The 16107-nt window shown below is 33.6% G+C and overlaps 1 protein-coding gene across 2 annotated transcripts in view; it reads right to left on the reverse strand.

The window, feature by feature from the left end:
• The window catches only part of mahj (LisH and WD40 domain-containing protein mahjong), a 122414-nt gene that overhangs the window by 86452 nt on the left and 19855 nt on the right, over positions 1-16107 (reverse strand). Inside the window, exons 3-7 of one of the 2 annotated variants that reach the window (XM_069840446.1) lie at positions 12766-12916; positions 10305-10445; positions 10023-10150; positions 5022-5236; positions 41-175 (exon numbers count right to left, since the gene is read on the reverse strand). In XM_069840446.1, the coding sequence (XP_069696547.1) occupies positions 41-175; positions 5022-5236; positions 10023-10150; positions 10305-10445; positions 12766-12916 (770 nt within the window). The remainder of the gene's footprint in view (positions 1-40; positions 176-5021; positions 5237-10022; positions 10151-10304; positions 10446-12765; positions 12917-16107) is intronic. The other variant, XM_069840447.1, reaches the window with a different exon arrangement.

The following is a 16107-nucleotide window of genomic DNA, read 5'->3' on the forward strand; positions in this document are numbered from 1 at the left end:
ATATTGGTTCATAGAAAATGTACAAATAATTTTCAATTACCTTCGTCACCCTCCCTACACGGTCTTTTGCCACCATGAGGTGGACTGGATCCATTTAGGCGAGCTTCTGTACTGTCAGTAGCATTCTCTGGCATTGGCGGGCTAAGCAGCGGTGGAGAACGATCTAAAAAGCCACCTAAGGAACAGGATCCAGTAACATCACACACCAGAGTATGTGCAGAACTGTGTAACAACATTTCTCACTCCAGTGAGAGTGCAATTGAAAAAAAAAGTGGGATTATTAAGAACAATTTCACTTTTTATGAATATACAGGGTGATTCATGAGGATTTATGGCCACTTACGGAGCTTATTTCCAGAGACATTCTGAGCAAAAAATATCATATAAGCATGTGTCCTAATCTCAATATTTTAAGAGTTACACTAATTTGAAGTTGTTAGTAAAATAGCTTTTTTCTTTAGCTTTAAGGGGAGCAGGTACTGCCTATCTCGACAATGTTAAAATCACAGAGTTCAGGTACGCATAGCTCTGAAACCATTGAACATAGAGATTTGAAAGTTTTATATGTTATATTTATAACCTTTATCTATATATTAGAATAATTTCATTAAGTACATTCAATTCCTATAATTGATAAAAATTTTTTTATTGTGACCTAATTTTTTTTTTAATTTTAATCACATGTTATTTTTTTGAGACCACAATTTTAAAGATACAATAATACATTTTGTTTTAAAAAATAGAGGGCTTTAAGATTGATAAGTGTTGTAAAAATTGTTTTTCTATCTCAAGTAGTTTCCGAGCTATGCATACCTGAATTCTGTGATTTTAACATTGTCGAGATAGGCAGTACCTGCTCCCCTTAAGAGTAAAAGAATATTATGAATAGACAATGAACTATTCAGAAGTGTCATTTCTTTAATTGACTAGTGTTCTGAAGCTGAAAATGTGTTGTTATTTGCTTTGTACAGGTTTTGTTTTTCAATTTTTAACTAAAAATGACATCATTCTTATGCACTAACCACAAAAATTGTTACAAATCATACGACTTTAGGAACTTGATTTTTTATAGTTTAATTATGCATCCTAATGTACAGTCTTAAAGGATTTACAAGTGTGGGGTGATTTGTAACAATTGTTGTGATAAATATGTAAGAAAAATATAATTTTGCAGTTATAAATAAAAAAAAATTCTGTACGTAGCAACTATGGAATTCACAATACATTTTTAGCTTCAGAGTACTAGCTAATTAAAGAAATGATACTCCAGAATAGTTCATTCTTTATCTGTAATATTCTTTTACCTTAAAACTAAAGAATAATGGTATTTTACAAACAATTTCAAATCAGTGTAACTCTGAAAAAATTGAGATTAGGATACATGTTTATATGACATTTTTTGCCCAGAATGTCTTCGGAAATAAGCTCCTAAGTGGCGGTAAATCCTCGTGAATCACCCTGTATAAAAAATATTATGAACTGAGAATTTAGACAACTACAAATAAAAATAATGCATTCTTATGGAATTTAGTATACTCTTCAAAATTTTTAACTTACTGGTATTTCCTTCTACTATACAATTAGTAAATCTGTGACTGAAAGCGCAGTAACAACATGTATTAGGTTTGAAAAAACTAACACCAGATTAAACACTTAAAAAAAAAGTTCGATTTCAGCAATTAATATTGATATTTTATGAACTTATTGCTAGTAAATACTTCCATTAAGGCGGAAGCAATGTCGTGATATTTTGCACCTATTTCGTGTTGTTAATTACTAGATTTAGGGAGGGGGTGGACAGAAGGGGTTGGAAAGAAGTGAACTGTAGGCTATAAAACAAAAATAGGGTCACATATGTAATACTTAAGTTCACAAAAATAATACAGTAAAATACATGGCATGTTTACTATGTAGAAAATGCATGGCGTAAAATTTAACTATCTAGAAAGATGCATGGCATAAAATTTAAACTGAGCAGTAGGCAGCGTTCATTCCAAGTTTAGTATTTTTTTTTTTCTAGCATTGGGGTGAAAATTACATAGTACATTTTACACTTGCAGCTATTTGTGCGATTTTTATTCCCACCCAGAACATTAATCTCTCCACTTTAACTAAATTGCCATATCTAATCAAACATTTTAAATTTAATTACGATTGGGAGCCAGATCTCTTTATTAGTTGATCTTTTTTTAACTGCATTAATAAAAAAAACAATTCATTCATGAATTTATGATATTACCGAACAATATAAAATATAAGAAAAAGAGCTCTCATGAGAAAATCAACATAATACAGTAAAACCTGTTCAAGACGGAAGTGACATGGTCCCGATTTTTTTCCGTTATGGGCAGGTTTCCGTATTTTTCAGGTGTGAAGTTAAAATGCAATATTTTATCATTTGTATAACTGAAAAACAAAATGGCATGCCGCAAACTGCAAGAAGTACAAAACATTTCGTTTAACACTACTGACATTAAATCAGCTTTCTGTCGCTTATTCCAGTGGTGCATCATATTGAAGAAAAATTTCATTTTCTGTTTAATGTTATCGTAACTCACTCATTAAACACTATTAAATCATACTAAATTTAATATCTAAAGCTATACTGTAATAGTGTACTGTATATCACTGCACATTATATAATTTATTGGTCTAGGAGCCATCCATTAGAAGCCTTGAATTCTGACTTATCTATTTTTTTTTTTTTTTTTTTTTGGCAGTTCAAGGGTTTGTTTTGCAGAATAGATCCAGAAATTGGCACGGTCTTTGAAAAGACATGAAAAACGCACTCTCACAACAGTTCATTTATTTCCACATAACCAGCGGTTTTCTGTTTCCTTTTTATGGCACCATTAATGTCCACAAGGTACTCACTCATGAGACGGTCTTTATTTTTCACTCACTCATGAGATGGTCTTTATTTTTCAAAGTGTTACACCTGAATTTTCCACAACTGAAATCCCACCCTCGCACTCTCTAAATTTTGCAAAGAAAACTTGTTTTTATCTTAGTGACCTACATATTTCGTACATTTCTGGAAATTACACACTGCTTCAAAATATAGTTTACATTATAATACTGTACCCAAAATATTATTTCCGTTTTGAACAGTATCAGATAGTTTGTTTCCGCGTTGGACAGTTTCCGTTTTATTCAGCACAAATTATACATAATACATATAAATTTTGTCAGGACCAATAAATTGTTCCGAAATAGACAGGATTCCGGATTATTCAGGTTCCGATTTGAACAGGTTTCACTGTATTAATAATTTTTATACTTCACCTTCAATTAATACTATCATGATTAATAAGGTTAAAAAAAAAGTGTTCCCTTTACGTGCCAACATTAAAATGAGGTGGTGTGGTGAACACAATGCTCCGGTCCAAGAGAAAAACACAGTACAATTTGACAGCAGGCCATTTAGAAGTGTGGCAATGAGAAAAACCTTGTTGTCACCCAGAATTGTACCCGAGACATACTAGTATGTAGTCAGTTGCTCTATCAACCGAGCTACTCGACCACTTGCTATGACTAATACGAGGTGTGTTCTTAAAGTAAGTTCCAAAAGGATGTAGTAAGTAAACAGGAAGATATTTACAAACCATTTTTGTTGCATTGTATTCCCCACACTTCAATTACTTCTCAACATAATCTCCACCATTATTGAGGCATTTATCGAGTCGTGGCACAAGTCTTTCTATCCTCTCATTGTAGAACTCGCCCACCTGCGATGCGAACCACTCCCGCACTGCTGTTTTCACTTCATCGTCGCCATCAAAACATTGATCACTGAGGAACTTCTTGAGGTGCAGGAAGAGATGAAAGTCACTCAGAGCCAAATCTGGGCTGTAGGGGGGATGGTGAATTTGTTCCTGTCCTCATGAATTTTTTCATCGACAGCACACACCAAATCGTCATTGATCAAAGATAGCCAACTGGTACGCTGTTCATTATGCACAGAGACGCAGCCCTCATTGAATTTCCTAACCCATCTCCTGACCATTCCATCACTAATGGCATCATCACCATACACCTCACAAAGTTGACGATGAATGTCAGCTGGTTTGATGTTACTCGCATTCAAGAAACGGATAACAGAGCGCATCTCACAGTCGGCGGGGTGCTCGATCACTTTAAACATTTCACTTGATCACAACTAACCACACACACGGACTGAAGCTCTGAAACTGCATGCACAGCTTGCCTGAGGACTGAAGAAGAAAACACGCATGCGCAAAATAACAATTGCAGCAATGTGATGGCTATAATTGAAAATGGAACTTACTTTAAGAACACGCCTCGTACTACACAGAAAATCGCCAAAAAATTAATAATTACGTTACTCGACTAAGAAATGATTAATATATTTCTATGTGCATGTAATTCTTCCCAGTTCTTTACTTACTACCAGAAAGTTTCTTTTACTGTTACGCCATTTCTGAGACAATGTGGACAACTTGGAATAAGAAGGGTCCAGGGGAAGAACCTGCTAAGTCACATTTTACTGTTTTTACAGGAGAGCAAGTTTAACGTTTCAAGGTCCATTACATTCTATTGTCTCTGAGGTATCATTCTTCAAATATTTCTGGCTTAATCAAGTTTTTTACTCTGTACAATTAAATCACGAAATCTCTACTGCCTGAGGTATTACATGGCATCCAAAACAAAAAATTGATAATTTTGGACTTAACAGGTTTTTCCCCTGGACCCTTCTTCTTTCAGCCCATTTTTCTTCTCTCGAGAAATTAAAGTGTTCTAGTGTGAAGTATATTTTCAAATTCAACTTATTAACGTAGTGTATTATTAGAGGCAAATAAAAAAGCATTAGAGAACTTTATAACAACAGTACAGTACAAATTTCGAAATCAACTGAGGAAGCAAGTGAGAAAAGTAAACAAAAATTCTACTCAGCAATTACGAAGTATCAACTCATGCTGAAAGAACTCTGAGGTACAAGCTCTAACAAAGCATATATAAGTAAATCATAATCAATACCACTAGAATTTTGCTAACTTTACCATTTTCTTTATGGTGACTGGAAACTCTCTTCTTGGTGCGACTTCCAAGAATGGCGCCATTTTTACATTCTACATCTCCCACTTCTCTGTTACTGTGCCCAAGATGGGCAAATGGACGGGCTGTCAGAGTTGCCTGGTGTCGCTCTTCCGCAGCTCTCACTTGTAGCTTATGGAGTTCTTGCAGCATGAGGGGTACAAGACGCGCATTCTGTTCTCTGGATAAAAAAAATGCAGTACTAATATAATATAAGAAATAAAAGCCTTTAACTTATTTCTGTAAAGTCGCATACATTTAAAATACCACCCAATTCAAATACAGAAACTATCCTCTTCTACTTGATACCCTCTGAGCCTTCTCTTCCAAAAATACATATAGAACACTTGAATAGTGACTGATATGAAATACCACCCTTACAATAAGTACATATTTCTAAAGAAACAACTTTATTTAGACCTTTATATCACTAGTTATCAAGAACTGCATTAATTTCAGGGCTGTTTTATCTTTGAGGACTGTCCTTAGTCTTTGAGGGCTGTCCTTCCTTAAGGGGAGGCAGAGGTGAAATTTTCGAACAAAACTGAAGAAAAAATGAAAATTTTGTTTTTTCCATTTTTATTATCTTTATTTTCATATTCCGATGTTAGTTTTTGATTTTGTGCCCTTTAAAAGTATGAAATTAAAACCAAGATAACTGTATTACTATATTATTCCCATAATAAACTAATACTTATCATTATTTATATACCTTCTCTGAACATATAAATAAAAAGAAATATTGAAAATTTCTTACAATATGGTGCATGGAGCATTTTATATCAAACGATATAAAGTTTTATAAAATTATTAATATTTACAGAACTATTGTACTTAGAAAGTTGAAACTTGGTATGCCCATTACTAATAACATTTTAGAAAATTGAAACTTGGTATGCCCATTACTAATAACATACTTAGTAACCATGATCAATTTCAAATAAATCGGATAAATTTTGTGGATTTTGAAATATTCACCTCTGCCTCCCCTTAAGGAGATTCAAGAATAACTTAAAAAGTTGTGTATAAAATGCAAATTAAAATTAAGGTGACATTTAATTTTTTAAGGCGACATGTATTTATTTAGCCTGACGAGTTACTCCCTTGGTTTGAATTGTAAATTATTTAAAAATAGTGTGTAAGAGGGTCTTAGACTAGAAATGTTTAGTTTAAATGTAGTTCTGTTTACAAATACGCATAAGGGTGTAATTATCTATCTTATTTGAACTGTTGTATCAGTGAAGCGAGGTGAGTCAGTGAAGTTATGGTTTTACAGTGCAGTGAATAGTTCCAATCAGCGATAATTTATAGTGTCAATGAAATGTGTTCTATGGTGTCAGTGAAATGTGTTACAGAGTGTCAGTGAAGTGTGTCCTAAACTGTCAGTGAAATGCGTCATAGTGCCACTACAGTGAATGAGATAAGAGTAAAGTGAAAGACTAATATCAGTACCAATATGAAACTTATATAGGGCCTATACATATTGTGACAGCCACATCGAGACTCAAACAGCGTCCCGCAAGAGTCACGTGGGAGTCGACACGGGCTCCACGAAGCACTGGGGGGGCGGCGCGCGGCGTGGAGAGGAGAGGAGAAATGGCGGCATGCTGGGCCGAGGGAGAGAGGGGGAAGTAAGCAGCTGGTGACTGAGGGGAGAAATCCAGAGAGGTCTGGATAGGCATCATCTTCTAGGCATCGGTCGATTGTTTGTGAGATCGTACTTTCCAAAAACTATGGTTTAGTTATAAATACGACACGCGAGTGAACTTGAGCAGTTGTTGTTGTAATCGTTGGACAGCAAGCCAGCCAGTCTTGTGTAGCAGTGAAGCCAGCTTCAAGACAGGAGTTCGACTTGAGTGTGTCCACAGCTGTGTGAGCGTCCAAAGTCCTGAGTTTGAGTGCAGTGGACTGCATTTGGGGGACCTGAGTTCTAAGTTCAGTGGACTGTCTCTGAAGGTCTGGGGTTCGAGATACTGTGAGCTCGTGTGACTGAACTAGAAGAACTAGCCAAGGCAAACGAACTGTGAACTGAGAACTGACAGTTCTGATTTGTAAATAGTGCTTTGTGAACATTAGTTAAAATTAGCAGTACATTGTTGTTCTCAATAATTCAAGTAAATTGTCATTGTCGTCTGTGGAGTGCAATAACGAATACTGTGTTACTGTGTGGAGTGGAAATCCTATTGTAGACGGGAGTGTTTACATTCCATTATAGCAAGCGATTATTATTGTTTTGAAATAAAAGTTACATTATTGATTATAATAAAAGTTACAATATGTAGGTTGTATTGTAAAATTAGATTCACTTATTAATTAGGTTATTTTATGTATTATTATTATTATTATTATTATTATTATTATTATTATTATTATTATTACTATTGAATTTAATGACTTTAAATACTATTATAGTCACAATCATGCCATGGTATGAAAGAAAAATTTCACAACCTCGAGCGGGAATCAAACCTTATTATTATTATTATTATTATTATTATTATTATTATTATTATTATTATTATTATTATTATTACTATTGAATTTAATGACTTTAAATACTATTATAGTCACAATCATGCCGTGGTATGAAAGAAAAATTTCACAACCTCAAGCGGGAATCGAACCTTATTATTATTATTATTATTATTATTATTATTATTATTATTATTATTACTATTGAATTTAATGACTTTAAATACTATTATAGTCACAATCATGCCGTGGTATGAAAGAAAAATTTCACAACCTCAAGCGGGAATCGAACCTTATTATTATTATTATTATTATTATTATTATTATTATTATTATTAATTATTATTATTATTACTATTGAATTTAATGACTTTAAATATTATTATAGTCACAATCATGCCGTGGTATGAAAGAAAAATTTCACAACCTCGAGCGGGAATCGAACCTTATTATTATTATTATTATTATTATTATTATTATTATTATTATTAATTGTAATTATTGTGTTACATTGTATTGTGTATTCTTATTTTATTGTGTATATAATTGTATTGTGTATTGCAATTTTATTGTGTACTGTTTATATTGTGTATACCGGGTGCTTGCCCACTTGCAGTGCAAATAAATACATACAATTATTCGAACGATTTCATCATTGAGACTACTGTCCAAAGTAAAAAGTCAGAATAATGCATTATACAATGTGTTTAAAAAAAATGTCGCATATTTTTACAGGAAGTAGCATTGATCGAAACTAGAAAATAAAAGTTCCTGTATATATGTGTCTGGAAACAAATATTTCTGTTGAGATATAGGTCATGCTGTTTTGTTCGCACCTGTCTGCTACATAGACACTACAGAAGGTGCTCTTTGAGGTTACCACTCATTGTTACACATGTTTCAGCCCTTGTTCTCAGTGAATCACAATCTCTCGCAACCACAACTGGCTGTTGTCGAATTTGCTCACATGCATTGGATACACGCTCCTGTAAAGTTTGTACATTGTAGATGGGTGTGGCATATACCAATGTCTTTAAATGTCTCCATAGTTAGAAATTCAAAGGATTTAGATCAGGTGATCGAGGAGGTCACGCTACTGGACCTCTTCGACCAATTCATCACCCATTAAATCTCCAAATTAGGTACTGTCGCATGAGGTATAGAAAATGGTGCTTCATTGTGCATAAACACAAAGATAGCCTACACCACTGAATGCTGTACGTACTTACTAACACAAGCAAAATGATAGACTCTGTAGTAACCTGGACCTTTGTTTACTACTAAATTCTCTTTGTCGTGTATAGTTCCTGGGGTAGCTCAGTCGGTAGATCATTCGCACGCTAAGCAAAGGGTCCCGGGATCGATAACCGGCCCCAAACAATTTTTCCTTAAAATTATTCAAACCTGCTTTAAAGGGAGCTACTACCTGAAAGCCAGATTTGTATAATACATTCGTTACTGGAGGTACGTTAACAGAAAATTAAGTCACACAGCATTTGTGTGCACTCATAGTTGAGTTCTGGCGTCTTGTCAGCTCATGTGAGTTGTGTGGATATAAAGGAAAAATTGTGACATGTCGTGTATAGTTCCTGGGGTAGCTCAGTCGATAGAGTGAGCACGCTAAGCGAAGGGTCCTGGAACAATTCTGCAGTGCTCGGGAAAAGTGACATGTCAATTTCCACAAACCTTTTTTGATAATTTGACAACTCACGGAACATCTGCTCACTTGGAAAAAAAATACATAAGTATTTCTCCCATTGCAATAATTCATACAGAAGAAAATCAAATCGACATAAACCAGTGTAAGTTGTCAATAAATTATCAAAAAAGGTTTGTGGAAACTGACTTATGTCACTTTTCCCGAGCACTGCAGAATTTTTCCTTAAAATTATTCAAACCTGCTTTACAGGGAGCTACTCCCTGAAAGCCAGATTTGCATAATACATTCGTTACTGGAGGTACATTAACAGAAAGCCATAATTTAAGTCACACAGCATTTGTGTGCACTCATAGTTGAGTTCTGGCATCTTGTCAGCTCATTTGAGTTGTGTGGATATAAAGGGAAAATTGTGATGGTGTCGTGTATAGTTCCTGGGGTAGCTCAGTCGGTAGAGCATTTGAGCGCTACGTGAAGGGTCCCGGGATCGATACCCAGCCCTGGAACAAGTTTCCTTAAAATTATTTACTACATTCTCTGTTTACTTCTATTGAGGGATGCTATGCACTCTCAAAACATGCACCATTGTTTTGTGTTTTTAAACAAATGACGATCATAGGCCACAAAAGAGCATGGCCCATATCTCAACAGATATTTGTTTCCAGACACATGTTTACAAGAACTTTTTTTCTAGTTTCGACCTATACTACTTCCTGTAAAAATACGCGACACTTTTTTTAAACACCCTGTATAATCACAAACAAAATATCATTTAAATGTTTAAAAAAACTGTTCACATTGCAAATTCAAAGAACTAATGGTATTGACAGTAAATTACCTAAAATTAGCAGCAATATCTTGCACTTCCATTGCAGCTGCAAGAAGCCCGGTAGCATAGCTCTGTAATGGTTGTATTGACTTTTCTGCCCAGCTGAAGAGGCGAAGAATCATACTCTCCATCTCAGGCTGCAAACAAAATTTTAGAGTTACTGTACGTTTATTGCACAAATGATCTTGGCTTACACATAATTAGAAAATGCAAGTTAAAGAATTGAATTATGATACTGAGATATGAATACAAAATTTTAACCTATAAAATGGTTAGTAATGTGATACTTACAACCTGGAAGACCGCTGATGTCTCAAGACCCGGCATAATATCCAGCATAAGCCGACAAGTTGCTATGTTTAATTTTCTGGAGTCTTTGCTTGGGTTTCCTGACCGGCTCCAATAGTTATCACGCAAATAGTCATTCACTAGCTGAAATGATATGAAGAACAAATAATAGGTCATAAATCTGTGTATATTAGTAAATGCAATTCAGTTCCTTTGTTTTGAGTAGTTTGTAATAAATCAAGTCTTGCTTCTTTGTTGACAATAAACTAAAATGAGGTGATAACAATTTAACACGTCTTAGGCCCAATTGTATAAAACTCCCTGACTAAATATCAACTTTGATCGAAGATCGAAAAGTGAACCGAGTTCAGACACTTCTTCTATTGTATAAAACTTTTCTGCGATCAAATTACCTTGGTTCAAATGCAATCTAAGTTCATGTGAAAAGGATTTGGCAACATCGCTTAAACAGGTGAAATACGTGATGCACGGACCATGTTATACAGGTTTGTTCAGTGTTGCCAATCTAGCGACTTTAACTCTTTTTCAACAACAATTTCTTTTAACTTTTATATTGCTTAAATAGGGATTTAGTGACCTTTTTAGCACCCCATAGTGACAAAATTTAATCTTTCTTTGTTGATAATGAGAAATCTAGCGACTTTACAACTACTTTTTGGCAACTTTCCGTATTACACTCTGTTGGAGACACTGGTTTTTTGTGCAATGTAAATAATGGCATACAATAAGAAGAAGGTTGACTGTTCTCCGAGTTATTATCATGTTATGGTGTTTGATATTGCTAAACATAATAAAGCTTTATAAAACGACAATTTTCGTTTAGTAATACAGTTAATTGAAAATTTATGAATGTATTATCATATCCATTAATAATTAATGCTTGTTATAAACATAATATAATTATAGATTAAGTTATTTGATACTGCTGAACACGATAGAGCCTTATAAAATATAAGATTGTTTGTGTATTAAGGCAAGAAATTGAAAGAAATATATATAAACGTACCTATCATATCTATTAATATTAATAATAATGGATATTTTATTTGCACAATCTGTCACTCGTATATTTCAAACAGAAAAGAAATAACTGAACTTGGATCATCTAACTTAATCGGAGAAATTTCTTCAGTCAAAGTTGACTTTAGTTTGAGACAAATTAATCTCAGATTAGACTTTATACAACACAAAATTCCAAATTCAGCTGAAACAAGGATCAATTTAACCTCTGATCTAAGATTAAATGGTTTATACAATCGGGCCTTAAAGTATTTAATGTTTTAATAGATTTTTATGTTTAATAACATTTAACATTATTTGGTCACTAAAATAAGCAATCATGAGTACAATGCGTGAAACGACGAAATAGCTCATTGTAAGAGCTAATAATTACATTGGCATAAGTAGTATCTAGAAAACTGCTCAACGACTGGATGGGTCTTACAGTTAATATTGAAAAGGTGACTAAAGGACACCTTACCAACACCAAAATTCAAATCCGAATTATTTTAGCCCACTACTTGACTGAAGCACTAAGCTACTAATTATTTCTATTATGTATGTATGTATGTATGTATGTATGTATGTATGTATGTATGTATGTATGTATGTATGTATGTATGTATTTATTAACACTACAATTGGGTATACACCCGGTGGCAGTGATATATAATATACAATAATACCATTACAATTATGCAATAATTACAGCAATAAAATAAAAATAAAATAAAATAAACCTAAATTTATTTCTAACTATAAATAAATAGATTCAATAAACCTAGGACTATAAATAAAAACTATTCTATAATAACGCCTAACAACAAGCAAAAGTAAACCTAACTTATAAGTACTTCTATTTCACCCAACTATTACCAATTTAAGTAATTACATATCACCTTAATTAATTACATATCACCTTTATTTATTTACATATCAACTAAATTACATATCATCTTAATTAATTACATATCAACTTAATTAATTACATATCAACTTAATTAATTACATATCAACTTAATTAATTACATGATACAACTTAGATAATTACACTGCACCTACAATTACATTTTCAGTCTAATCTTCTCAACCTTTCCTTAAATATATTGATTTTGAGAGGACCACCCTGAAAGACTGCCGCAGGTAAGCTGTTCCAGTCTACTATTGTGCGGTTAACAAAGGAAAATTTTGCCACGTCTGTTCTTTGTTTTCTACATTTAAACTTCCTAATATGATCTGCCCTGCCTAAGTATGATGGTGTTGTGTTACTGGTATTATTTTGTAATAATAACACCAAATTTCATCATAACATTTTACATCTTGTCATATTCTGATGTTTTACATGCTTTCATTTTTTTATTTGACAACAACATGCTGGCAATATCATCCATACAAATAAATATAAATATAAAAATCGGAAGAGACTATAATAGTGAATGCCAACCTTGTTCATGAAATTATCTTTCCTGAAGAGTATTTTGAGAATGTGTCCCAATGCACAGTCAGGGTCAGCACGTGATGGATGACGTTCATCAAAGGGATCGGGATCCATCTTCATGTAATTTTCAGTCTCTGCTTCAATAATTTCTGCCAGTCTAGAAGCAATTAACATTTAATTAAAATCCGATAACTGTATTTAAAAAATAAAACACTGAACATATCTTATAGAAATAGATAACAGGAATATAAACAAAGTTTAGACTATAGTAGGTACAGTAGTTCTATAATTAAGAAAATTTTAATTAAAGTCAGTGAAATAAGCAAAATTGAAGCAATGATGCACTGAAATACTCAAATGAAATCTACGTCCCAGAATTTTATCAGTACAAATCTGAAAATAATCTGCCAGATATTTAACCTTAACTGTTGAAATTCTAAGTTATTACTATACATTTTGTGTGTTTCACAACAGTTCATTTCCTTTATCATGTGCGAAAGATACCATTATTTTAATTTAATTTCTTTAAGTATTATTCCGTAGAGATACATAAATGAAATCATTTAACATGCACACAAATAGAAAAATGGCCTTCCATTCTCTGGATTACACAAAAAAAGCATTCTCCGTAATCCCAAGATTAAAGATGGATTTATACCGAGGGAGCAATATGCAACAACCAACAATGTGGTCTGCATTGTTTTTAATGTTGCACATCTCTACTGCATGCAGCAAAAATGTTAAATACAGTACCGCATAAAACCGTCCTGCCATACAATACAGCAGGGCTTCCCTACTGATATAGAAAGCAGCTACAGCTGCAAGTGGCATTAATTGCGTATGTCAGCGTTTCTCAAACTATGGTCCACGGACCATCTGTGGTCCTCGAGTTCTACCCTTGTGGTCCTTCAAAAAAATACGAGAAAAAATAAAATTCAAACGAATTGCGTATCACACTATAGCTGAAAATCTCAGAGTTCGGAAATGACACATGGCAATCGCCTTTCACTTTTTCTCCCAGTACTAATATTTTATTAACTTTATTACCCTACCCGTCTACACACTTCCCACTATACTCCCAGCAACAAAAGAGGGATTTAAAGCACTATGAACTATGAATGTGGCATTTCCTTGCATATCTGGCACCGAGCCTGTAATCCAGCCAGGAACCACCCAAATTCATAACAGAGGACCGAACCTTTGGATGTATTGATGACTTTCTTAATAGTTTTGCCGACACACAATCTGCACATTGGAATGGGCACATAGCTGTACGTCGTACACCAAAAATAGAACGTGCCAAATTTCATCCTTAATTGTTAAAAATCGGACATGTTTCTGTATTAATTTTTTATTTGTTTTTCCAGATGACGATATAAGAAATTTTAGACTCCACCTATTTTAAAATCCAACAGGTTTACTTTTTACACTTGCGTGTTTCGTCTCTAGGTGCCATTTCAATTTCGCGGGTTTCATACACTCGTTTGAAAGCATTTCGTAACAAACAACGCACCAAGGTTTTGGTTCACTCTCATTGCCACACCAAGTAAATCCAAGTTCCAAATAACTCTTATCATATTTACGAAATTATTTTTTCTTTGAATAGCTACCCTAGGACTAATGCACTATCATCATCATATCCCTCACGTATTAGACCCTACAGGATCTGTTACGGTCTCATGCCAGTGCTTTCGTGGTCTTCCCAATTTCCTCTTTCCTCTTGGTACATAAGTAAGAATCTGTTTAGGCCATCTAGTGCGATCCATCCTTTCGACATGTTTTTTCTACTGAAGTCGATATTGTTGAACAAAATTAACTATAGGATTCATTTTGAGTTCCTGCAATATGTCCACATTTTTACGGTGTTCCAGCAAAGAGCACCCCGCTGTTCGTCTCATGAAACTCATTTCCGCTGTCAGCCCTTGCTCATCAGCTTTTCTGATTGTCCATGCCTCGCTACCGTAAGTGAGGACCAGTCGAGCTAGTGTTTTATATACCTTTAGCCTTGTATGTTTCTGAACATGGGAGGATTTGAAGACGGCGTTAATGACACCTGTGATTTTTATAAATTTAGATATTTTGTTTGACATATCTTCATCAGTGATGTAAGAGAGGTTATAACCTAAATAGTTAAATGAATTAACACTATAATCACTGATATTAATCTATTTTTTCACACACAGCTTCTGAACTATTAGCACTACCTAAAAGAAACATATCATGTTCTTTTCTTTTCAAAGATCCGAATCGAAGCCAGTTTTCCATTATTTATAATGGGCACTATTTAACAGAGACATGGACAACTACTAGCGTGTACCACATAAGAAGGATTTCAAACAACTAACTGCTAACAGGCAAGCGATGAATCAACAATGCACAGAATTTGTTATAAGTTACTTCTGATTGGCTACAAAAAATGTAATTAGAAAAGTATTATAATTAATTAATTCTATTTTAAAATATGAGTATACTGGTATTAAAATATACTACAAAAATGATAAATTTGCTTTCGAAGGGAACAAGAGTAAGGTGGTCCGTGGAACTGTTCTGACTTAAAAAGTGGTCCCCACTTCAAAAAAGTTTGAGAAATACTGGCGTATATCATTATGCATTTTGTAACTGTATCTCCAGAAATGCATTCAATAAAAGTAAAACTAAAACACATTATATCTCGTTTTCAGACATTTCTATGCATCCTAATGTCCACCAACACACATTTACGACCAAGCTATTATCCACCTGCAACTATCATTCCTGGACACATAATTACAAAATACATATTTACTAGAGCTCTGATAACATAACTGATAATAATTGTCAGCATATATCACACATGTAAGTTGAACAATTATGTACCACAATTAATTCATTCAACATATGTTTTTCCAACTGTTTTTAATTGTATTTTAATTATTTTATCTAACATTTAAGACATATCTATTGTGGATAATATTGTATATTTCTGGTTCTTCCATATTGAACAATAATGTGCAAATGCCTCATAAATCATATATGCATTATGATATGCTCCTAAAAAATTCACTGGAGTTCCTAGTCTTCATCACAATGTTATAATTCATGCATATTATATGTTGTTAACCAGATGCTTTACAATGTATTCCTGTTATGTTCATGAGACCTGATGATGCCATAAGGCAAAAATTCTCGTCATATAACCAAATAAAATAAAATAAAATAAAATATATTTACATTCAATGATATAATTCACTGTGTAAAAGTGATAAGTTTAGACTGAACAGTAACCCAATATAATTACAGTGAAACTTCCCTTAATGGACACTTCCCAATAGCGGACATTTTAAAATTTCCCTGCAAAATAACATTGGC

This window comes from Periplaneta americana, chromosome 11 (assembly GCF_040183065.1).
Source record: "Periplaneta americana isolate PAMFEO1 chromosome 11, P.americana_PAMFEO1_priV1, whole genome shotgun sequence".
NCBI lineage: Eukaryota > Metazoa > Arthropoda > Insecta > Blattodea > Blattidae > Periplaneta > Periplaneta americana.